The sequence below is a fragment of the Schistocerca nitens genome, chromosome 6, assembly GCF_023898315.1.
Source record: "Schistocerca nitens isolate TAMUIC-IGC-003100 chromosome 6, iqSchNite1.1, whole genome shotgun sequence".
In the NCBI taxonomy this organism is placed as follows: domain Eukaryota; kingdom Metazoa; phylum Arthropoda; class Insecta; order Orthoptera; family Acrididae; genus Schistocerca; species Schistocerca nitens.
This window is the reverse complement of record NC_064619.1, coordinates 246,130,878-246,157,862: the sequence shown is the minus strand read 5'-3', so window position 1 is coordinate 246,157,862 and position 26,985 is coordinate 246,130,878. Positions and strand designations below refer to the sequence as shown.

Below are 26,985 nucleotides of genomic sequence, written 5' to 3'. Positions count from 1 at the left end.
TAAACATCAATCTTCGCCCGATTTCGACTTAGTAAATTAAGTTAACATCATGGATTTCTGCTTTGCAAATTCCAAGGTGCTTCACTGTAAAATAGACCCTGAAAAGATTCAAACTGACTGTCAACGATATAAATTTGAGCTTTGTTCGTCATATAGGTCTAACATGTTAGAAGGTTGTTTATGAAGTGCACATGTTCATTAATGTAGTTCCCTTCTTCTAAATTTTTGCAATAGCATTTAACTGTAGACGTTTTCTAACACCGGCGTTAGCAATTCCTTTCCGTTCTCTGAAACCTTCAAAACGACAAATTTTTCTGGTTTAAATCTGATGACCTTAACTATCACTTCCGATCAACAATAAATACTTCATGAACCCATACATGGAACTCCAAATGTGCAGTGTTCCTGCACTGCTACAGAGCATGCATTGCAAGGTATTCACACAGTTTATCGCATAGACTTACCATAAGGAATGAAACAAGAACTGTAATACACTTTACACCACAGACGCTCACTCTGGCTTGACGAAAACATCCAAACATTGACCAAAAGTTGCACAAATAATTGAGTTTGAAAGGAAAAGAAACGAGGTATGAAGCATTTATAAATTCATCGAATGTAGTGAGGTGGTTTAATTTCGTCCCAGTCTATAAAATTAATTTCGGGCCATACTCAGCTCTTGCCGATTAATGTAATATAATACCCGCCTACTAATCAGGGCGTCTGTCTCCGTTGCTTTTGAGCGTGAATGGAAATTGTAGAAATTTTCTGTGGAGCAACATTTAATAATAAAGCGTTTTAAATCATCAAAAGCGATGAGCGGTAGCAGGCGCTTTCGATAAAGAACGGGGGAGTGCAGCGCCGCTGCTGTCGCCACGGCCGCTGCCAGTAGCCAGCAAATGGATCCCGGAGCTTTGCCGCATACGGCGTCGAGAGGAGGACAGTCTGCAGGAAATCTGCCGCAAAATCGTTACTGGATAAAATTTTGATATCGGTGTGTCACAAAGCGAAATAGATTGAATCTGCGCTACCATTACATTCACGTCTTCAGCATTCAGACAGAAGAGGCTATAAAAATATTTTATGCCAGCTGCTCTCGATCCACTGACATTATGAACAGAAACAACGCACGCTACCGCTAGACCACAGGCGTAATCAGCCTAGAGTTTCTCTATCATGGGACAAGTTTTCCTCCAGGAAGTGCCGCAGTCTACAGTGTTGCCAGATTGTGCAGATAACCGGACTTAGAGAATTAGCGAGTTGGCCAGTTTTTTTGTCTCATGTCGCGATCGGCGAGGACTTAGCCTCTGAAGCGGCCGGCCGCCGGTCAAGTTTTATGTCAAAGAGTGTACATACTGCTCCAGTGGTTCATTCGAAACCACTCATAACAGCAGTAGTACAAACTCAAATTTACTTACTTTCACTGTCATTGATCTCTTCAGTAAGATCACTATAAGAAAGAAACCATGTCACAGTCTCCTAGAATCATGTACCACAATCTCCACGACAACTGTTACTTTGAATGCTGTGGTTACTACAATGCGCTACACTCATCGAAATGCCTCAGTGTACCACTAGATGTCTCTGTCTTGCAATAGCATCGGTGGTGCCATGCGAAAAGTACTGGCACTTCAAATAAATTTAATCAAATGGAGGTTGCGGGCAGATATCACTAGTAGAGTCCGTGCAGAATGCCGTGGTTGGTAGATGTGCAGACGGCAGGGCAGACATTGGGAGAGTGGTATTGGTGGGTCTTGCAGGAAGACACTGTAAGGGAAACGCCGAGCCCTGGAGGGGCAGTGCGTTCTAAACTGAAGCCTACACTCGCATTTTTTTTAAAATATTATGTGGCTCCCATCCACACCCACGCTTGCGTGGTGATCATTCAAAAAGATCTGTCAACTCTGCAGGAGGTTAGTTTCGAAAACGCAGCGATTTATTTTCGCCTGACTTGTTGACCATTCGTAGCTTTCAGAGAAGCAGCATCAGTGGCGAATTTTGAGTAAAACCTACACGTTTCTCTTGTTGCCATGTTAAAAAATTTGCTTCTTTTGCCAAAACGCAGCGGAGTTAACACAATCTCAGCTCACTAATATTTTTTGTAGACACAGTTGAGAGAGAATTTTGAAACAGTGGTTTATTAAGTTTATTAAGTGAGGAACTGAGGAAAAGTAAGGTCAGTCTCTTATGAAAAAGCACATCTTCATTACAAAATAAATGTGTAGTATCTCCACTTACGTTGTTCTAAACTCCATAGCATTTCTCGTTTCACTAGCTATAGGCGGCCCTCAAAAATTATATTGTTTCATCGAAAAAGTCTGTAGTTACATAATGAAATTTTTCGTAATAACTATATGGCAAAATATTCTCCACTGTGGTTTGCTTTGCCAAAATCTCATTTCAGTATTTTAAACCATTTATGTCGTGTGACTAGGGTCTCCCGTCGGGTAGAGTGTTAGGTGGGTGCAAGTCTTTCGATTTGACGCCACTTCGGCGACTTGCATTTGGATTTTGTAGATTCCTAAACTCACACCTATTCCAGGTACTGTATCACCAATTTCAGATATGTTTATTTGCGTCCACGTTAGGATACAAATGTACTTTCACGGGGTAGAGTTTTTTTTTTTTTTAATTTGAATTTAGGATCTCATTGCAATGCGTTCCGCGTTGAAACTATTTGTTTCATGAAGTATTTTCCTCAAACAAAGTAAGTTGAAGCTGATACTATTACGAGATTTTTAGCTGCTGAGATAATGTCATTTCGGGTCATTTCATTCATCAAAGTGACTAAATGTTTATAGGCTATTAGGCAAAGTTGGTAACAGACGACAAAATCATTTATCCTTGCACAAATGAGACCTAAGAGACGCGAATGTGAACACTTGAAAGTTGGACTGGTATAGGATTAAGTGTTTCACGCACGTATTCAAAATTGAGTTGTTACTTCCGAGTAGCTTGTCTCGTTTTTATTTTGATTTCCACGAGCTTACAATCTCATATCGTTAGTGAGAAGATCAGATCATGTTTTCATTGAGTCACGCTCTCCCTTTGCTCGTAAATTTCTGGGCTTAAAATGTGTTGATCACTTTGCAAGAACACTCGTAATCTATTGAGATAGGAGGGGGATTTACAGTGTGTGTTAGTGTTGTTAGCTTAGGAAATGTACGTTTGTCTGAAGTTAGTATTTCTGCTTTACTGTCCGCAGGTTGAACGTGTACATTCAGGAACCGAGGGAGCAAGAGTTCAGATGGGTCCACTTTCTACTACCCTTCGACAATTGCCTCTGGCTGTGCACCGTGACCTTGGTAGTAACCACTTGGGTGGTGCTCAGAATTCAGAGGAGGTGCAGAAAAGCTGCCGAGAATGAAGGAGGTGACAAGGGAACATACAGCGATTTCCTGCAGGTCGTGGGAATATTCCTCATGCAAGGTAGGGCACAATGTTTGAACTAATAAAGATGTGTAGCTGAAATGCCAAGAAAACTCTAATATGACTGTCAACTGCATTTATCTGTTTCACTAGGAAAAATATCTTCGTGTGTTACGTAATTTTATAACAGCTGTCAGTTTCGTTTGTAGCTGTGACCCGCAAAGAAGGGAGGGGTGAAAATTACGTCTCTGAGACCCAAAACCACGACTTATCAAAAGGTAGAAATAATGAAGAGCTTGTTTAGCTGTCTAAACAGTGGAAAATGGTTTAAAAAAAATAAATAAAAATAAGAAAACCGATAAATAGAAAATAGTGCCAGTGAGAATTGAGCTCTTAGCCTTACTGATAGATAATTAGTGTGGAAGGCGTCTTACAAAAGGTATTACTATCAATAGTGGTGTGATTTAGTAAATTGTACCCCTTGTGCAGCGCAGGTTCTGCGGAACTTTTGGAGCTGAGAGCCCCTTTTTTCCAGCAGGTCACAATGTGCAGGAATGCTAGGACAGAGTCCTTTTTAGGGTTTCACGCGGAACGGTCACACCAAAAGTGTACGAACAGTTCGCGGATGTGATGGAATTTGAATTTGGAACTTTTTTCGTATGTTGGCCGGGCGACAGTGAGTAATTATTTAGTTTATTCGCGGAGGGTGCGCGTAATAAGACATGAAATCGATGGAAAAATCTCTATCGTAACTCTCAGTCAGCAGCATCCGTTGGCGAGACACTTTAAATTGAAGGCTTATAAAGGCTGCAGCAGGCTTTTATAGCGAGAAAAATTAGTATGTAAAAGCAGTACAGCAATGGCAAACTTCAGTATGAAATTGGAATAAATTGAATAACGAAAGGTGTGATGTCATCCACATGAGTGCTAAAATGAACTCGTTAAACTTCGGTTACACGATAAATCAGTATAATCTAAAAGCCGTAAATTCAACTAAATACCTAGGTATTACAGTTACGAACAACGTAAATTGGAAGGAACACATAGAAAATGTTATGGGGAAGGCTAACCAAAGACTGCGTTTTATTGGCAGGACACTTAGAAAATGTAACAGACCTACTACGGAGACTGTCTACACTACACTTGTCCGTCCTCTTTTAGAATAATACTGCTCCGATGTGTGGAATAATTACCAGATAGGACTGACGGAGTACATCGAAAAAGTTCAAAGAAATGTAGCACGTTTTGTATTATCGCGAAATATGGGAGAGAGTGCCAAAGAAATAATACAGGATTTGGGCTGGAGATCATTAAAAGAAAGGCGTTTTTCTTGCGACGGAATCTTCTCTGCGAAAATATTTTGTTAACACCGACCTACATAGGGAGGAACGATCAGCGCGATAAAATAAGGGAAATCAGAACTCGTGCGGGAAGATATAGGTGTTCATTTTTTCCGCGAGCTATACGAGATTGGAATAACAGAGAATTGTGAAGGTGGTTCGATGAACCATCTGCCAGGCACTTAAATGTGATTTGCAGAGTATCCATGCAGATGTAGATGTAGTAGATGTACACTATTGGCCATGAAAATTGCTACACCAAGGAGAAATGCAGATGATAAACGGGTATTCATTGGTTAAATATATTATACTAGAACTGACATGTGATTACGTTTTCACGCAATTTGGGTGCATAGATGCTGAGAAATCAGTATCCAGAACAACCACCTCTGGCCGTAATAACGGCCTTGATATGCCTGGGCATTGAGTCAAACAGAGCTTGGATGGCGTGTACAGATACAGCTGCCCATTCAGCTTCAACACGATACAACAGTTCATCAAGAGTAGTGACTGGCGTATTGCGACGAGCCAGTTGCTCGACCACCATTGACCATACGTTTCCAATTGGTGAGAGATCTAGAGAATGTGCTGGCCAGGGCAGCAGTCGAACATTTTCTGTATCCAGAAAGGCCCGTACAGGACCTGCAACATGCGGTCGTGCATTATCCTGCTGAAATGTAGGCTTTCGCAGGGATCGAATGAAGGGCAGAGCCACGGGTCATAACACATCTGAAATGTAACGTCCACTGTTCAAAGTGCCGTCAATGCGAACAAGAGGTGACCGAGACGTGTAACCAATGGCACCCCATACCATCACGCCGGGTGATACGCCAGTATGGCGATGACGAATACACGCTTTGAATGTGCGTTCACCGCGATGTCGCCAGACACGGATGCCACCATTATGATGCTGTAAACAGAACCTGGATTCATGCGAAAAAATGTTTTGCCATTCGTGCACCCAGGTTCGTCGTTGAGTACACCATCGCAGGCGCTTCTGTCTGTGATGTAGCGTCAAGGGTAACCGCAGCCATGGTCTCCGAGCTGATAGTCCATGCTGCTGCAAACGTAGTCGAACTGTTCGTGCAGATAGATGGTTGTTGTCTTGCAAACGTCCCCATGTGTTGACTCAGGGATCGAGACGTGACTGCACGATCCGTTACAGCCATGCGGATAAGATGCCTGTCATGTCGACTGGGAGTGATACGAGGCCGTTGGGATCCAGCACGGCGTGCCGTATTAACCTCCTGAACCCACCGATTCCATATTCTGCCACAGTCATTGGATGTCGACCAACGCGAGCAACAATGTCGCGATACGATAAACCGCAATCGCGATAGGCTACAATCCGACCTTTAAGGAAGTCGGAAACTTGATGGTACGTATTTCTCCTCCTTACACAAGGCATCACAACAACGTTTCACCAGGCAACGCCGGTCAACTGGTGTTTGTGTATGAGAAATCGGTTGGAAACTTTCCTCATGTCAGCACGTTGTAAGTGTCGCCACCGGCGCCAACCTTGTGTGAATGCTGTGAAAAGCTAATCATTTGGATATCATGGCATCTTCTTCCTGTCTGTTAAATTTCGCGTCTGTTGCACGTCATCTTCGTGGTGTAGCAATTTTAATGACCTTAGTGTAATTGCTAACGAAAACATGGTTGGGACTAGGCATCGTTGGGAAGTGTGTTACTTGCTAAGTCAGTACACGAAGTAAAATGGTATGTATTGTTATCCTTTTGAAGCAACGTTTTTCCGTAGGTTTGAGCAACTTCAACAAGTGAAGAGTAATGTTTTCGATTTTGGCAACAAGATCACATTTCGCAACGAAGGGTGTTCTCTATGTTATGAATCCCCTACGTATGTGCGATCGTAGCAAGGTAAACTGCTGAAAGAAAGACGGCCGAAAAATGTAGACGAAGAGAGATTGCAGCCTGTCCATCATTTTATCTGTGAACTCGCATCATCCAGGAAACTGGAAGAAAATCAGTATAGGACTCAAACCCAGGACGCTGGAATGGGAACTTTCAGGAGTGCGCTTAACTAGTAAGGGCGGGCGGATGAAGACTCCAGGCAGTGGGTACTGATGGGGGAATTAGAGAACCTTAGATAGTTAATGGTCCAGTGATCTATTTTCCCCGGTTCAATTACATAACTAGTAAACAAGTACTCCTGTTACTTTCTTATCTCACACAAAATGTAATTTGTCAGAAAGTTTCATAACAACGTGTTCTCTGTACAAAAAGTATTTGAGGAAATGGCTTTAACAATGTTTTAGTTTTTAAATAAGTCTTCGCGCCTCCTCAGCTCCCACAAAGCAGATTTATTTGAATTTGTTTCAAGTAATTTCAGAGCCGTTACCGGAGAGCCACGTGTAATGTGTAGGAATGTATTACTAATTAGCTTCTGTGAGTTACCATTCTCAAAAGAATTATTTTTTTAAGGATATCCTCCAGTTGTGTGGTTCATTAGTTAAACGGGGAATTGTTAGACTTAAAGGTCCAGGGTTCAACCGTCAGCTGGTCCTAGGATACTTCTATTTATTGTTTCTTTCACCTTGTAGACGATGAAAAAAGTCATGCTTCTACATGGTATTGAATAGTGGCGGGGGGAATAAAGTGTAATATATAATGGAAACTGATTAATAATTGCTATTTAAATAATCAAAAAAAGAAATCTTGGAAGAATAATTAAAAATAGAAAAAATTGGAAGGTGCACTTACCCTGAGCGAACTCCAACAGGCATCAACATCAACAGACCCTCAATATTCAACACATACATTCAATATCTAAATTTACGTACTTCTCTTTTCTGCTACCGCCATCGTGCACAGAGCCTGGCATGAGAATACTGGTTCCGGATCGCCCCACCTCTGATCACGCAAATTATCCTGTCTGCCTCAATCCTCCTGATGCAGGACTCTCGGCCCGTCGCGGAACGATGAACAGACGGGGACGGTCGTAAACCTTGCTATCCGGACCACCTTCCATAACACCCCTTCAATGTACAACTGGAATACACATCTCTTCAACAACACCAACTCAGCGGAACTTGTCACACGTCCACCCGCCACCAGTTATAGAGACGAACAGCTTAATGTAATGAAATTAAAAAATTGAAGAGCTATCTTATACGTATAAAAATAAAAGAACGAGGGAGAAAAGAGAAAAATAATAATATGAGTCAATACTATTGCCCCCCACTGTGCACTGACGTCATACAGAGGTGCACAGTATCTGAGCTTATTTACCTTTTTATGGGTTGATAACTCTGACCGATATGGGCGTAGCCTTTATTTTTCGCCCGTTTGAGTTATCCTATATGGTTACCAGTTTATATAGGCATGTCAGCTCCCTTAACACATACATACATAAGTTTTCCTTCATAACAAAGTGCTTGCTGTAAGCGCATAATCCCATTGTTGGCAGTTAATATCCGCCCAATGTTTAGCTTGCGAAGCATGCGCGGGGAGCTTGACGTCCGTTACCGTCCCTACTCACTTTCATGTGTTTAATACAAAGTCAGAGTGCCTGTGTCGTGCGTCCACATAGTCTTCACTGCACAAATTCGTGAACCTCGTGTTCAGCGGCGTGATCCTCTGTGAAATCTTCGATGCGGTGACAACTGGTTACCATATCAGCAGCCCGAGGAATGTATTTCATCCCGTCGCACTTATTCAGTGGGGATACCAGCCGTACACCCGACATCCGCCGACAAGGTAAGTTTGTTGCCGCTTCTACGACGTTGTCGAGCACAGAAAATTCATGTTACACGAAGTATTATTATTTTTTAGTTTCTCACGCGCACACTTAACACTTTACAGGCAGGTTTCATATGTTTTTCGCTTTATTTTTTAGCGTCTTTCATACATTTGCATTACGCAAAATTTCTGTAGTGTTCTTTCCACATACTACATACAAGACAAAAAAAGAATAAAAATGCAACTACAAACCTAAACTTATCCTATTCATTTGTTGACATGTCATCATCGTTGCTTATATACAATACAGTCTGTCATTTTGTTTAGTACATTTTGTTAAATTATAATTTCGTTACATTATTCCATTCCAATTATATGAGCATACTTTTTGCTCGCGTTTGGTTTTACACTCTTTACATAACATTCACGCAATAATAAATTCGTTTTTCCTTTATGGCATCAATTGACATACATTTCATTCCAATTCACAGTGACTTCTTGTCGGAGCATATTTATTAATTTCAAAGAATTAAAAAAGTAAACAATAGTCAATACAACAGATTCTACTCGCTGCTTAAATAACTACGCGTGACTTCGCCTCTCTAGCATTCTCCATGAAGGATCTACATATTACAGGGTTGAGGAAATTTCACGGAAAGACATTTTTGCGCTCAGTTACGCCTCGTTACTAGACTTAATTGTGATACCCAGAACAAAAAAGTTTGTTGTTTATAAACATAACGCGAACCTGACGATACCAATCGTATAGAGTACTTATTCAGTATTTAAAGTGCACCTCAATATTTACTTGCTATGTTCATTGTATAAAGGATAATCATTTCATTTGCTGAGGTATACAGAGTTGTATCATCAATAATACATGTTATGTACAATCAGCATAAAATAGTATTTACGTAAGTGGCAAACATACATAAAAATTTCAATACAGATCTGACCACAATCTATTGGTTATGAACTGTAGATTAAAACTGAAGAAACTGTAAAAAGGTGGGAATTTAAGGAGATGGGACCTGGATAAACTGACTAAACCAGAGGTTGTACAGTTTCAGGGAGAGCATAAGGGAACAATTGACAGGAATGGGGCAAAGAAATACAGTAGAAGAAGAATGGGTAGCTCTGAGGGATGAAGTAGTGAAGGCAGCAGAGTATCAAGTAGGTAAAAAGACGAGAGCTAGTAGAAATCGTTGGGTAACAGAAGAAATATTGAATTTAATTGTAGAAAGGAGAAAATATAGAAATGCAGTAAATGAAGAAGGCAAAAAGGAATACAAACGTCTCAAAAATGAGATCGACAGGAAGTGCAAAATGGCTAAGCAGGCATGGCTAGAGGACAAATGTAAGGATGTAGAGGCTTATCTCATGAGGGGTAAGATAGATACTGCCTACAGGAAAATTAAAGAGACCTTTGGAGAAAAGAGAGCCACTTGTATGAATATCAAGAGCTCAGATGGAAACCCAGTTCTAAGCAAAGAAGGGAAAGCAGAAAGGTGGAAGGAGTATATAGAGGGTCTATACAAGGGCGATGTACTTGAGGACAATATTATGGAAATGGAAGAGGATGTAGATGAAGATGAAATGGGAGTTACGATACTGCGTGAAGAGTTTGACAGAGCACAGAAAGACCTGAGTCGAAACAGGGCCCCGGGAGTAGACAACATTCCATTGGAACTACTGACGGCCTTGGGAGAGCCACTCCTGACAAAACTCTACCATCTGGTGAGCAAGATGTATGAGACAGGCAAAATACCCTCAGACTTCAAGAAGAATATAATAATTCCAATCCCAAAGAAAGCAGGTGCTGACAGACGTGAAAATTACCGAACTATCAGTTTAATAAGTCACAGCTGCAAAATACTAACGCGAATTCTTTACAGACGAATGGAAAAACTTGTAGAAGCCGACCTTGGGGAAGATCAGTTTGCATTCCGTAGAAATGTTGGAACACGTGAGGCAATACTGACCCTACGACTTATCTTAGAAGAAAGATTAAGGAAATGCAAACCTACGTTTCTGGCATTTGTAGATTTAGAGAAAGCTTTTGACAATGTTGACTGAAATACTCTCTTTCAAATTTTAAAGGTGGCAGGGGTAAAATACAGGGAGCGAAAGGCTATTTACAATTTGTACAGAAACCAGATGGCAGTTATAACAGTCGAGGGGCATGAAAGGGAAGTGAGACAGGGTTGTAGCCTCTCCCCAATGTTATTCAATCTGTATATTGAGCAAGCAGTAGAGGATACAAAAGAAAAATTTGGAGTAGGTATTAAAATCCATGGAGAAGAAATAAAAGCTTTGAGGTTCGCCGATGACATTGTAATTCTGTCAGAGACAGCAAAGGACTTGGAAGAGCAGTTGAACGGAATGGACAGTGTCTTGAAAGCAGGATATAAGATGAACATCAACAAAAGCAAAACGAGGATAATGGAATGTAGTCGAATTAAGTCGGGTGATGCTGAGGGAATTAGATTAGGAAATGAGACACTTAAAGTAGTAAGGGAGTTTTGCTATTTGGGGAGCAAAATAACTGATGATGGTCGAAGTAGAGAGGATATAAAATGTAGACTGGCAATGGCAAGGAAAGCGTTTCTGAAGAAGAGGAATTTGTTAACGTCGAGTATAGATTTAAGTGTCAGGAAGTCGTTTCTGAAAGTATTTGTATGAAGTGTAGCCATGTATGGAAGTGAAACATGGACGATTAATAGTCTTGACAAGAAGAGAATAGAAACTTTTGAAATGTGGTGCTACAGAAGAATGCTGAAGATAAGGTGGGTAGATCACGTAACTAATGAGGAGGTACTGAATAGAATTGGGGAGAAGAGGAGTTTGTGGCACAACTTGGCTAGAAGAAGGGATCGGTTGGTAGGACATGTTCTGTTACTATTGAAGGGCAGCGTGGAGGGTAAAAATCGTAGAGGGAGACCAAGAGATGAATACACTAAGCAGATTCAGAAGGATGTAGGCTGCAGTAGGTACTGGGAGATGAAGGAGCATGCACAGGATAGAGTAGCATGGAGAGCTGCATGAAACCAGTCTTAGGACTGAAGACCACTACAATAACAATCAGGTGTTGGACCCCTTGATTATTTGGCAGTGCTCCACCTTAGTTAAGCATCGTGATACGCAAATGTACTGCAGCTGTATTCTACACATATTTTCCCGCTATCACATTCATACATATCATAAACTTACAACATTATTTACTTGCGGTGCGGTCCTTTCTTATGTTTATATGGTATCTAACACTCGACAAGCATTTATCTTTCTTCACTTTAGAACGTGTCGATTCATCGTTCCCTGGAAGACAAAAACTTAATACTAACTTAAAACTAAATTTTCATATATAATTGCACAGTGGCTCGATGGTCACTAATACCTCTTTCATATATTCAACCATGTATTCATTTACTTCAGTGTGCCGTCATGCTACCACAAATTCGTTTAATGTCATATGTGCGTCTCTACTTACCTCGTAAATCTGAAAGATAAAGTGTATTATAAGCGTGGTGCGACCTCTTAATCAGTTTGCCACGTATATTGTACTCGCTTGTTTACCTGCAGCAAGAGTTTTCTGGTCCCTCAATTATAATTAGTACGTGTGCTTTCAATACTTAAATTTGTAACTATATAGACATAATGTACATAAGGCATGACTTTAGTAAATATTTCGTAGTTTAGGATCCCTTTGCATGTATATAATCCCTTAGCTTATCTCTGTTTGTGTGTATTGTGTAAGCAGTCGAAGTTGTAGTGTAGAGTCTTCATTAATGTTCTGTTTCCCTTCTTATGCAACAGGCTTTCAAAACTGCTGGTGCTGTAGCTCATAGGGTTTTTCTGTTTTGGGTGCTCCAGGACTTTCCACTGTGTCTTCTGGCGCACACGAGCTTACGGTTGGTTGACTAGCCTTGACCGCAATGCGCATGCACTGCGTAGCTCTATTACCATTAATGTCACTGTGAGTTGTGTAGTCCATCGCGTTACCGTGCGTTTGACAAGTTCGTTTATTCATTTGTAACTGGGCTACGTGCAAGGCGAAGCGTTGACTTTAAAGAATCATCGTATCTAGTCACATAAAAGTAAAATTCTGCCTTGTTACATCCACTTACCTTATCATTTCCACATTTGGAGTACAAGAAAAAACATAAACAAAAATTTTCGTTATGAACTAACAACATAAATTCTGGACTGTGGTTTTCGAGCATACTAAATCTAATATTATCATACATATACAAAACTTAAAGTGCATACCTACCTTGATCGTATCTGATAAAGCAAGTGTCGATCAAGCTCGTGCCCCACTCCCCTCCAAGGTCACAAAACGGGGGCCTACCATGAGCGGTCCAGTTTTCCGGCGTTGCGGTTGTATGCGTCTCTGGGTTAGGCGTAACTTCCTCTATGTGGACTGTTGGTGTTTGATTACGCCAACTAGTGTCCTGAGGTGCTCTCGACTGAAATTCTCCTTGCTTCTGCGCGTTATTCAGCGTATGTGTGTTACTGTGCCGGCCGAATTCCACTGTCTGTGGGTTATTCGGTTGTATGGTATTGTTTTGTGTTTGCCAAGCGATCAGCTGATTTTTGCCGTTAGCTTGTGTCTGTAGATATTATACAGGCCGGGCATACGCTACTTCCCCATTGTAGTTGTTTTTGTTAAATTTACGCCCGTTTCTTTTACATATGTCTCGAATTTACGGCTTTTGCCATTATCGTTGTGATTACCGTTAACATCACCATAGGTCTGTGTGGGGTAAGGTTGCCAACCGTGTTCTACTACTAGTCCATTGTTCAGATGTTGGTCCATAAATCCCTGTGGCACTATCTGCGTTCTAACAGGCTTGGGCTGCACTGGTCTCTCTTCGTATATCAAATCTATTGAGTCCAGTACAGAGAGAGAGAGTATTCGATGTTGTGTTCCGGGATTGTAATGAGTTTGCCCCTAATGTGGGCAGGTAGATAGCTCTTTAAAATTATCAGCGCGCCTGCCTGAGATACCGGGTTCGTCCAGTATCTGGTTATATTCAAATATTTTTCAAAATAGCTCCTTTAGCTTCCATGTTTGCTATTGAATGGAGCTGGGTTGAATACTCCACGTCTGAACCTCTCTTGTACGGTCTCAGACCAATATTTATCCAGAAAGGCTCTCTCAAACTGTTCTTAGTAGTGGCAACGTTCCGCCATGTCCGCAGCCCATAGCGGATCGTCGCCCTGTGTGTATCCAACAAAAAATCTAATTTTCTGGGCTTCGGTCCAGGTAAGAGGTAAAACATTTCGAGATGCTCTGATAAAGACTACAGGGTGTGTTCTTTTCCCTTCAGGAGCAAATATCGGGAATTGTCGACGCCTAAGTAATCCCTCATCTGCAAGTAATTATGACAAGCACGCCGCGCTGTCAGTAAATGTAAATGTCGTGTGATAAGGGCCTCCCGTGGGGGTAGACCGTTCGCCAGGTGCAAGTCTTTCGATTTGACGCCACTTCGGCGACTTGAGCGTCGATAGGGATGAAATAATGATGGTTAGGACAACACAAAACCCAGTCCCTGAGCGGAGAAAATCTCCGACCCAGCCGGGAATCGAACACCGGCCCTTGGCACTGACAGCCTGTCGCGCTGACCACTTAGCTACCGGGGGTGGACGCGCTACCAATGACAGGCTTGTTTATGTTTACTTGTGTGGTAGCGCATGGCAACTATGCTTGCTCGACAGGTGCAACTGCCAGCAAGTGTTGTTGCATTGTGCAACCTTCGCTATTTTCTTTCGATGGGCTAGCCCCGTATTGTGGGCAACCAGTGAAGGTATCTAACTTCTCTAAAAGCCTAGGTTTGCCGTCTGTCATATGTTGTTTTGGAACGCCAGTAGTTTTCCGTTAACGTATTTATACTACGGGACATGTCGGCAAATATTTCTTGTTTTAGTTGTTTACCTAGCCCTGTCAACTTCCCGAATAGTTCGTCAGATAACTCAGTGCTCACCTCACTGAACTGTTGACCAATACTGTTCTTGAAATCGTTGAATGCCTGATTTTGCTGTGTAAGCTGGTGCTCTATATTTTCCTGATGTCTTGTGAACTGCTGTGTAAACTGTCGTGTTATTAGTTGCATGAGTTGTGCCAAAATGTATATCTCGCCAGTATTTACATTGCTTCTATGAACTGTTTCCTGTTCTACCCCTCGCGACGTCGTGAGCAAATAATCAAAGGCATTTTCGCTGACGCGCGCTTCAGTTTCACTATTTGAAAAAATGTTTCCCCGTGAGAACTAAGAAATTGTCATATCGATGGTCGTTAAATTGACATCATGATTAGTTATATTACCAGTGTCATCATTTTTTAATAGTGGGACGCCAACCTGTGGCCAGTTCACGAGTTCGCGCGTTACTTTCAACTGTTCCCAAGCTCGGATTTCCGACATATTGGCATATTGCATTTTGTAATGAGTTTTCAACAATAGCCAATTCATTTGACTCCATTGTGAACAGTGTTTGACAAAATTATGAAAAGAAAAAAAATTTAAACATGAAATTTTGTTTGTATCGGTACTTTTCAATTAAAGCAGATTTATATGCGTATTCATTAATGAGCCTGATATTCTCTGATACAGTCCTACAGAATCTGAATGAATGGTGTTGGGAAAGTACCAGAGCTCCAAGCGCTAATAGAAAGCACTGATGTTCAAATCGTTATAGGAACTGAGAGTTGGCTAAAGCCGGATATAAGCTCAGCCGAATTTTTTGCGAAGAACCTAACGGTGTTCCGAAAGGATAGGCTAAACACGGTTGGCGGTGGCGTGTTTGTTGCTGTTAGAAGTAGTCTAACTTGTCGCGAAATTGAAGTAGATACTTCCTGTGAGTTAGTATGGGCAGAGGTCATTGTTGGCAACCGGAAAATAATAATAATTGGATTTTCAGATGAAACAGGTGCTGAAAGGTGCAAAGAAAACTTGAGTCTGATTTCAAAAACGTACCCGACTCATACGATTGTAGTTGGTGGTGACTTCAATTTACGCTCGATATGGTGGCGAAAATACATCTTTATTTCCGGAGGAACGCAAAAAATATCATCCGAAATTGTGCCAAACGCATTCTCTGAAAATTATTTCGAGCACTTAGTTCATGAGCCGATGTGAATAGTAAACGGTTGTGAAAACACACTTGACCTCTTAGCAACAAATAATCCTGAGTTAATAACGAGCATCAAAACCGATACAGGGATTACTGAACACAGGGTTGTCGTAGCGAGACTGAAAGCAGATAAAAATTCACTTGACGCCTTCCTGAGAGACAATCTCCACTCATTCCAAATTAATAATGTAAGTGTAGACCAGATTTGGCTTGGATTCAAAGAAATAGTATCGGCAGCAACTGAGAGATTTATACCAAATAAATTAACAAACGACGGAGCTGATCCTCATTGGTACACAAAATGGGTTAGAACACTGTTACAGAAACAACGAAACAAACATGCCAAATTAAAACAGACGCAAAATCCCAAAGATTGGTGATCTATTACAGAAGCTCGAAATTTAGCGCGGACTACAATGCGAGATGCTTATAACAGTTTCCACAACGAAACTTTGTCTCGAAACCTAGCAGAAAATCCAAAGAGGTTCTCGTCGTGTGTGAAGTATGTTAGTGGCAAGAAACAATCAATGCCTTCTCTGCGTGATAGCAATGGAGATACTATCGAAGACAGTGCTGCCAAAGCAGAGTTACTAAACACAGCCTTCCGAAATGCTTTCACAAAAGAAGACGAAGTAAATATTCCAGAATCCGAATCGAGAACAGCTGCCAACATGAGTAACGTAGAAGCAAATATCCTCGGAATACTGAAGCAACTTAAATCACTTAATAAAAGCAAGTCGTCACACCAACATTCAAGAAAGGTAGTACGAGTAATCCACTTAATTACAGGCCCAAATCGTTAACGTCGATATGCAGCAGGATTTTAGAACATATTTTGTGTTCGAACATAATGAATTACCTCGAAGAAAACTGTCTAGTGACACACAGTCAACATGGATGTAGAAAACATCGTTCTTGTGAAACACAACTAGATCTTTATTCACATGAAGTGTTGAGTGCTATTGATAATGGATTTCAGATCGATTCCGTATTTCTGGATTTCAGGAAGACTTTTGACACTGTACCACACAAGCGGCTTGTAGTGAAATTGCTTGCCTATGGAATATCGTCTCAGTCATGTGACTGGGTTTGTGATTTCCTGTCAGAGAGGTCACAGTTCGTAGTAATTGACGGAAAGTCATCAAGAAAACCAGAAGCGATTCTGGCGTTCCCCAAGGTAGTGTTATAGGCCCTTTGCTGTTCCTTATCTATATAAACGATTTTGGAAACAATCTGAGCAGCCGTCTTAGGTTGTTTGCAGATGACGCTGTCGTTTATCGACTAATAAAGTCATCAGAAGATCAAAACAAATTGCAAAATGATTTGGAAAAGATATCTGAATAGTGCGAAAATTGGCAGTTGACTCTAAATAACGAAACTTGTGATGTCATCCACATGATTGCTAAAAGGAATCCGTTAAACTTCGGCTACACGATAAATCCGTCTGATCTAAAGGCCGTAAATTCAACTAAATACCTAGGTATTACAATTACGAACAACTTCAATTTGAAGGAACACATAGAAAACGTGGGGAAAGCTAACCAAAGACTGCGTTTTATTGGCAGGACATTTAGAAAATGTAACAGATCTACTAAGGAGACTGCCTACACTACGCTTGTCCATCCTCTTTTAGAATACTGCCGCGCGGTGTGGGATCCTTACCAGATAGGACTGACGGAGTACATCTAAAAAGTTCAAAGAAGAGCAGCACGTTTTGTATTATCGCGAAGTATGGGAGAGAGTCTCACAGAAATGATATAGAATTTGGGCTGGAGATCATTAAAAGAAAGGCGTTTTTCGTTGCGACGGAATCTTTTCACGAAATTCCAATCACCAACTTTCTCCTCCGAACGCGAAAATATTTTGTTGACACCGACCTACATAGGGAGAAACGATCACGACGATAAAATAAAGGAAATCAGAGCTCGTACGGAAAGATATAGGTGTTCGTTCTTTCTGCGCGCTATACGAGATTGGAATAATGGAGAACTGTGAAGGTGGTTTGATGAACCCTCTGCCAGGCCCTTACATGTGATTTGCAGATTATCCATGTAGATGTAGATGTAGATTATTTTGCACTTTAATGTTGGTTTTACTTAAATTTTCGTCTTTCCTATAGAAATGCACTTTTCGTAAAGGATATTAATTAGAAGGAAAAGAGAGAGACGGTGGCAAGCGCGGCCATATAAGCATTCAGCGTAGCAGCTTCCTACCTTAACCGCTGAAATCCGCATTCTCGGCACGTCTCGTTTGTAGGCAGTATTTAATTTTAATTTGCTCCTTCAAGTTGTTAATAGTTCCAATCTCACGGACATGTAACAAATGCAACAAAGGCCTCATTAGTTTCTTGTAACGATAAAATGGATCATTTATCTTAAAAAAAATTTATCTCAACAACCGAAAGGTCTTTTCATATTCCGCTTAGCGCCGTCCTTTGAACGGTCGCCGTTGAATAGTGGCGGGGGGGGGGGGGGTTATAATGTAATACATAATGGAAACTGATTAATAATTGCTGCTTAAATAATCAAAAAAATAAATCTTGGAAGGGTAATTGAAAAAAAATGGAAGGTACACATATCATGAGTGAACTCCAACTGGCATCAATATCAACAGATCCTCAGTATTCAATTCATGCATTCAGCATTTAAATTTACGTACTTCTCTTTCCTGCTACCGCCATCGTGCACCCCTCCTCTGCTCACGCAAACTACTCCTGTCTGCCTCGATCCTCCTGAAGCAGGACTCTCAGCGCGTTGCGGAATGATGAACAGACGGGGACGGTCGTCGTGAATGTGCCAATAAACCTTGCTATCTGGACAACCTTCCATAACACCCCTTCAATGTACAACTGGAATACACATCCCTTCAACAACACCAACTCTTCGGAACTCGTCACACCTCCTCCCGCCACCAGTTATAGAGACGAACAGCTGAATATAAAAAAATTAAAAAATGAAGAGCATATCTCTACTTGTTTTTTTTTTTTTTTTGTATGGCAATATTGCCTATGGCACAAAATTATTCTCATTTTATGTGTATATCTCACATGTATAAAATGAAAAGAACGAGAGAGAAAATAAAATAATAATAATAATATGCTACATTACAGTGTGCTTGTAAATAATGCCTTGTAAACGTAAGGAAATTTGCAATGTTACTCAGATCTACTAGCCGTTGGTGTGAGTTTTAAAACAGCTACGAGAAATCTCTGAATTCCAATATTGTGAGACAATTCGGAAACTGGATCTAGTCATTCAAGTTGTTCAGCTCCTTACTGTTTAAGAAGATATTTATCCTAGAGATGTTGAGTGGATCTTGCAGCGTTTTAGGTTGAGATAATTTGCTAATACGACCAGATGAGGGATTATACTAGGTCATCAAGAATGTCTAGACTTGAGCAGATACATTTGCGTGAGGGGAGACGTGAGTAAACCGTATGTACAGTTCAAGATACGCCATTGAAAATGAAGACATTACTCTGTCAGGAGTCGTATGCATCACAGATAAGTAATCGATTTTTCTTCTTCTTGATCTAAAATATGCGTGTTGTTGAGTTTCAAATGGTTTTTAGACTTCATCTATGGAGAGAAGCTCCTTCATTGATGTGTAGTCATTGACAAGGTATAAAAGCATGGGTAGTCGTCTTGTATATTTACTGCTTGCTCAACTTCATGTGCATGGTACTTGATGATGTCACTCTATCTTCGCTCCAGCAAGAACAGACTATGCAACATGGGATAATGTGAGTAGGTGGTAATTAACAAACAAGCACCTTTGTGACATTGCCCAGAACTCGAAAATATATCAGTGGCGATAAAGGTTATATTTAAAAATTGAACATGGAAGTCACTATATTTTTAATGATGCTTCACCTCATTAAACAAGAATAGCTCCAATATTATTGACGAAAATTTATAAACGGTACACAACTGTTTCGTAAATTAAGTGATATTGTTAAATAATCTTCGAACAATATATACTTGTATTATCTAATTGTGTAAGAATTAACAGTAGATACAGAAAGTTGTATGTCTTCTTTCTTTAATACGAGTATACTATCAACATATGTTATGTGCTACTTTTTGAATACAAGTGTCAGAGCTCACATGTAATAAGATTAATGAATATATCAATTTCTCTGCTGGAAGGCAAAATCCCCATTGATAGCTGCATAAAGAAAATGTCCAAACGTGTTGATAAAGTCCTTTATAACTGTAGTGCAGAAATAAACTAAGCAGTCACTGAAATTTTACATTATTTCAAAGACTAGAGGTTCACACTTTCAAAGGCTATGAAATCTTTTTGGAATTATGTTCAACAGTACTAAAATAGGGCTGTCAAAGGAGTAAGGTAAAAATTATAGAGTAATGTCATTGAAAATCTTATAGGAAATGCACAGGTAGCTTCGGAAGTGGTACAGCTTCTTGTTGGCGAACAAAAAACACACCTGTAAGGTAATAAAATTATTTGTAAGGTGAATAAAATGTTAAAAACAACACAATAATAACTGAGATGTCAACATTGTAAGGAATTTAATAACAAAATAAAATACCAAAACATCATAGTGTTAGATAGATGAAGGAACGATATCTGTTTTCATGTCTGTAAGGTAATACATCAGAAACTTCAACATTTTTCGAAAGCAGTAATATCTCTTAACCTGATCTGACCATCTAGTTCAATGTGGTAATAATAAAACTTATTTAATTGTATTTTAATAAAGAAATAGATAAGGTACTGCCTCATTTTGCATCATAGAATTCCAACTCTATGAGCACAGCTAGAGATTCATCAAATGTTCACTCACTCAAACTTAAATGTTTCACTTTATCGATAGTCCTGGTAACGTTTCATGAACTTTTGATGGCTAATAATATATTTCATCATCTTTTGAGTGTTTCCTGGATGCATGCCGAAAAGATGATGGCACAGCCCAACTAATATTATAAGTGAGGAAAGCAACTGTTACATATGGAAGCTAGTACACAATGTATAGCTCTGAACATTTAGTAATAAAATTTAAAATGTTGTTGTTTTCGTCAATGAAAAATTTTTCATTTGATGTCAGTAATTTGTATGAAAATATACCAATTAAATAGATTGTTAGATTTCCTACTATTAACTTTAGTAAATATAAATAATTTGTACAATCAATTCACTACTTCCATTTTAAAGAAGAGATTTGCTCTTTAAGATACATTGTCTATTGCAGTACATCAGATGATGTATTCATTGGTCATATTCAACATGAGTTCTCTGGGAAACTTTAAGTGGACAGTTGATTAAGTAATTTACTGTAAGCAATATGCTGACTGCAAGTATGTCATTCTCAATTGTAACAGTGAAGACGTACTCACATGCACCTAAAAATAAAATATATATTAGAATTTGAGGCTGTAACAAACATTTTTGATTTAATAATTATGTATTAATCACCAATTTAGTATTGGAGGGCAGTGTGGAGGGTAAAAATCGTAGAGGGAGACCAAGAGATGAATACACTAAACAGATTCAGAAGGATGTAGATTGCAGTAGGTACTGGGAGATGAAGAACCTTGCACAGGATAGAGTAGCATGGAGAGCTGCATCAAACCAGTCTCTGGACTGAAGACCACAACAACAACAACAATTATGTATTAATTTCCAAGCATACATCTGGAATTTATTGTAAACCAGTTGGCACCATAAGCCAGAACGTCATGCAATCAAATTGATCAAAAAGTTTATTTCTGTGCTTCTTCCTCCTTTCATAAGTATTTAACCAGTCTACGACAGACTCCACTGTACTCCAGTTTTGACAGTTTTATTTAGATTAATTTTGCGAATGAATGTCTTTAGTGTCACTGTAGTCATCAGTTATCTAAAAGCCTGTTCCCACTAGGAGCCAACACGTCGAAAAGCGGCTTGTCATGGCATGCTCAGCATTACGGTTTGTACATGTCGAACTGCTGTTGCTGTCCTGCCACGTAAAATACCAGAGGTCCATGCCACCATCCACAGAACGTGCTGAGCATGAAGTCAGGTGTTAAGACACGAACCTTCGCTCAAGCGCTGGCTACTTATACTTATCATACTTATCATTCTACTACTATATGTGCGTATCTCTATCTCATTACTTTTGTCACCACAGTGACCTGTATTTTCTTTGTTGCTTTCTTTCCATCACATCGTTAACTTTTTATGGATCTACGTGGTAGTTAAAACTACGTATAATCGATATTTTCAGATCATATCCACTTACCAGCTGTGCCAATAACTCAGGCGTTAGCGTTGTTCAAATTGAGTGTAGTGTTTAGAAGAGCTAAACGATAGGTTGAATCTGTATTTCGTGCTTTCAGTCCAAAGTTCTGACAGTGCTTTTCCACATAATGTCTGTCCACTTATCTTTCTTACATAGATGCCAATATTTTTTCAGGCCCTACAAATAGATAAGTAATTCACATGAATTCAGTTGTTTTATTGCGAACTATTTTGCACTTCCTGGTTACAGTCTGGCATTCGCCTGTTAATATTTTCTAATTTGCGTTAACTGCTGTATGTCAACGCCACTTAGCCCCAAAACTTTTTTAGGATGTCAAACAGATAATAAGTCTATGTAAATTACTGATCAGCTGAGTTCAGGACAAACTAACCTGACCAGAACGAATGACCTAAAATGAAAATGTAAGATGCATGAAAAACCATTGAGATGAATGATTCACACCCTATAAGCAGGAAAGTTTGCCTATAACAACCATATTTTGCATTTCTTAATTTTTTTAAGTTCTTGGCATGTGGTACGTGCCCCTACAGCTATATGAACAATGGAGGTAACCTAATGGAGAGTCAATTATGACGATATGAAAGTAATGGTGGAGGCCTTCACATTGGGGTTATTGCTGTTATTTAACATGCATAAAATATATTAATGTGACAGTGACAGGTAACTACCACTACTGCTGAATCAAAAGCGATATTGTAAATACCTTGTATTTATTGTAAACTATCTCACGATAGAAATTAGATCATATTGAACAAATCATGAATGAAAACAAATTAAACAAATTGTACACTGTTCTTAGATATACTACACTGGTAAGATTGGCTCTCAGCTCTTAATGTTAAGTTGATGCGAAGTTAGATTTAATTATGCCCCTGGATAAGCAAATGGTAAATGCGATCTGACTGCGTTCCTATAATATCTTTTGTGTCTGAAATAATACGTACTTCAGACACCACCACCAAGAAACAAACCAAACAACATGCAAAAAGACAAATAACCAATAACGAATCGTAAGCAAAACTGCATGGACACTCAGTGGATGGCAAGAACACGATCCAACAACTATTTCTGAACTTAACTGCCGCTGCTGCAAGTTTTACAATACCATCTACCAGCTTGCTGGCTCCATCGATACTGCTGGGGCGACGACTGCAGCTGCGAAGTCGCTGAATTAAGATAAGTCTCTCAAATATCTTGAGCAGAATAGACTACTCAGAAACTGCTAATACCACAAGCCCTACATTTCCTCTAAATGGTATTAAACGCTTTCAAGACTGGCTCAACAACCTTTAAGGTGCTGCCCAGTGTGTCTTGTACTAACGTGCAATACCAGTATGATAGCTCTGTGCACTGGTTGACTACATTCAATGGTGACTGCCAGTCTATAAGGCGGGATCAACTGTAATTATACTAGTAGTCAAAGCAATGCATATCGTGGACACTGATGTCCTACTGCAGCTGCAGACTCTAGATCATACACAGCACAGTATTCAGAATCTAAGTCCCTATCTCAGAGCTACCGAACTTCGCGACTGTCCGCTTTCATGGCAAAAGACACTCTCCAGCCTGCCTCGCTCTGCCGATGCTCTTATGACAATTTTGCCATCAAACTCTAATCAGCCAATCCCGACGCTGCAACGGCCTCCCACATCTCCCTCGCAGAGTGATACAATTTCTCCACCTATCCAAAAATTTCTCTGTTCAAACAGCGGGCGTTGACCCTCAGTGTTTCCCGCACTTTCTTATGAACTGCCCAATCAGAGCTCAGCCCATTTGCCGCTAAAACAGCGCGCGACCGGGCAGCGCCAGCATGTACGTTGGACGCTCTCTGTCTGCTCGACATTTCCCCCCTCTCTCTCACCTGGCACCCGGCGGTGTTCCTTTTGATGCTTGCCGGTCAGTGGCCGCATCCCCTGGGACCCCTGGCCCCTGCACAATACTCTTCCGGCGCTCGCCGGCCTTCGCCTCCCCGGCTGTGCCCATCCGCTCCTCGCCTCCACTGGCAAATTTACTTTGCTTACACCTACAACATGCAACTAAATATTATCATTAGCAAAGCCCGTATTATTTCAGACATGTGTTGAATCATCACGTATCTCTCTTTCTAATCTACCTAATAAGACTAATTAACCATTATATGGGTTTATTTACTTCAAACATGCAGAATAATCTGCGAAATGAACGACACAAATGAAAGCCACCTTTCAATGGGGCAAAGCTGTATGAGCATACTTTTGACAGCTGATTGATTTATGACCTCCTGGGGACAATCCACCCTTCTGAGAAATCCTCCACCCCTACCTATTCCCATTCCCATGGCACAAGCACTCCCCACCACTCCCCCTCCCAATTCCCCTGGCACACGTGTCCCCACCCCTCCTCCACCCCTTTCCTGCAGCACAAGTGCAATTTTGACAGCTGTCAGTGAAACCGATTGATTGATTTATAAAAGTGGTGAGGGGTGGCTGATACATCCCTAAATTAATAAATAGTGTACCCTTCGTTATGTCCTTTCACTCCAACAAATAATGATGGCAGTAAGTATTTATCAAATAATTTTCGCAAATATGTGAATGATGGCCTCACATAAACTGTGGATTCAAATAAAATACTTTTAAAAAACAATGAAACAATAATTAATGCGTGCAGTGCAAGCAAAGCACTGAATAGAGAAACATGTGTGAGCAAAGATCATTTAACTGCATATTAACTCATGAAGAGCAACAGCAAACATTCACAGCCAAAAGTGCAGTTTTCCACTATCAATCTCAATGTAAAGTTTATCATACTGAATACATATCAATAAAAATATCAGTTGCAGTAAATAATTATAGTTCAAAGCTGCCTCAAATATATTAAACTTAATTAATGATTGTATAGTCATCTGAAGTCAATCGCTAAAACAAGTCAAATAATTTAGTATAGAGGAAAATTAGTCTGCCACTCAACTGGCGAAATTATTTCAAGTCCACTGAAAGGTTAAATACTGTAACTCACATGTGTGCTTGGCTGCACACCCATTGAGACTCACCTACAACGACCAACCAATGCTCACTGAAACCAACCAAAGACAAGCACAGCCTACTGCTTGCCCTTAAATACTTTCTGTATGACATACACTGCTGAATCTATGTTAGACACTTAAATAATGTCCACTATTAATGCTAACTGTACATACATGTAAGACACTAGAAAACAGAGAAAATTGTTGCAGTGAAAATTATTGCAGTGAACTCTCATTAAAACAACGTCTGCAACTAGATTTTCTGCCAGACTGAGTTGCTTCATTCAAGGTCTCGGTATTTTTGTTGTTTTAATCATTTCATTTCACCTTCATTCATGCGAAAGTCACAGAAGTGGCGTTAAATAGGGCGGTGGAAAAAAATCCAGATGGGCCAATAATATCCTATGACCATTTCAGTTCATTAAAATAACAATACAGTGTTGAACAAATTATGAACAAAGTTAACAAAGCAGCGGTACATAATCCAAATTATGTTCATTGACCTTAAATGTAATGATATTAAAAGTCTGTTGACACTGGTATCAGTTAAACTTCACCCGAGATTGTGCACAGATTCAAAAATTACCTTCAAAATTTTCTCAACTATTTTTTCCAATCAATATTTTTTTCGAATTATTCAAACGATTATTAATCTATTTCCACATCCCCATTCAATGGCGACCGTTTAAAGAACGGCGCCGAGTGAAATATGAACAGACCTTTCAATTGCTGAGATAAATTTTTTTGAGGTAAATGATTCATATTATTGTTCCAAGGAATTAATGAAACTTTCATTGTATCTGTTACATGTCCACGAGATAAGGAATGATAAAACCCTTGAAGGAGTAAATTAAAATCAAATTCTGCCTAGAAACGAGACGAGCCATGATTGCTGATTTGACAGGTAAAGGTAGGAAGCTGCTATGCTGTATGCTTATATGGCCGCACTTGGCACCGTCTCCCTGATAGTAGATAATATCTTTTCCTTCCAATTAATATCCCTTACAAAAAGCGCATTTCTACAGAAAAGACAAAAATTTGTACAAAGTCATCATTAAAGTGTAAGATAAGTCTGTGTCGCCTGGCCACCAAGAGCTGTTGGATAACGATTTGATTCACGGATCCAGTTATATGGCTCCTTCCGTGTATAGCGATTTTACGACTATGACCTGTGGGGCCTGAAGATGGCATCAGTGTAATGCCGAAACTGGTAGCACATAAGAAGTTCATAAAATAAATTTCTACAATACATACGGCTGTTGGTAAATTATTGCATCAAGAAGTACATGCCAGCTGTTGTCCCACAGTCCATAATGGATCAAAGAAGAACAAACTATTTTGTTCTTGGGATCACAGTTAAGTCTATTACGAGATGTAACTGAGCACATAAATGCCTTTCCGTGGAATTTCCACAACCCTGTAGTGTGTAGATCCTTCCTGGAGAATGCTAGCGAGGCGAGGTCATGCGTAGTCATCTGAGCAGCGTGTAGTATCTATTGTAGCGACTATTGTTTATTTCTTTGATTCTTTTTGAATTGATAAATATGATCCGACAAGAAGTCACTGTAAATTGAGATGAAATGTATGTTAGTTTATGCTATATATGAAAACAGAGTCTGTTATTGTATGAATGTTGTATGAAACATATAAAACCAGACGAGAATAAAATGTGTACTCATATAACTGGAATACAATAATGTAACGAAAATGAAATCTGACAAAATGTAGTAGAACCAAATGACAAGTAATGACATTATATATAAAATGGGGAGATAATATGTTAAAGACTATAATTTATGTTGGCGACGATAATGGCATGCCAGCAAATCAATAGGATAAGTATATTTTTATTATGTTATGTGTGCAGTATGTGGAACGTAATGCATCTGTATGAAAGACGCTCAAAACCAAAGAGCGAAAACGTACGAACCTGGCTGGTAATTGTCAAGTGTACATGTGTTGAAATAATGTGTGGGTGTGCGCATGGTAAACTAAAATTGGCAATACTTCACGTAACACGAATTTTTTGTGCTCGACAGCTCTGTGAAAGCAGCAAGGAACTTACCTTGTCGACGGATGTTGGATGTATGGCTGGTCTCCCCACTGAATAAGTGAGAGCGACGAGGTGAAATAAATTTCTCAGGCCCTTACATATGGAATTCAGTTGTCATCGCATCGAG

General features: G+C 39.9%; 1 protein-coding gene across 1 annotated transcript in view; it reads left to right on the top strand.

The window, feature by feature from the left end:
* The window catches only part of LOC126263308 (glutamate receptor 2-like), a 138,610-nt gene that overhangs the window by 27,115 nt on the left and 84,510 nt on the right, over positions 1-26,985 (top strand). The window contains exon 3 of the mRNA XM_049960396.1: positions 3,206-3,429. Within this exon, the coding sequence (XP_049816353.1) occupies positions 3,206-3,429 (224 nt within the window). The remainder of the gene's footprint in view (positions 1-3,205; positions 3,430-26,985) is intronic.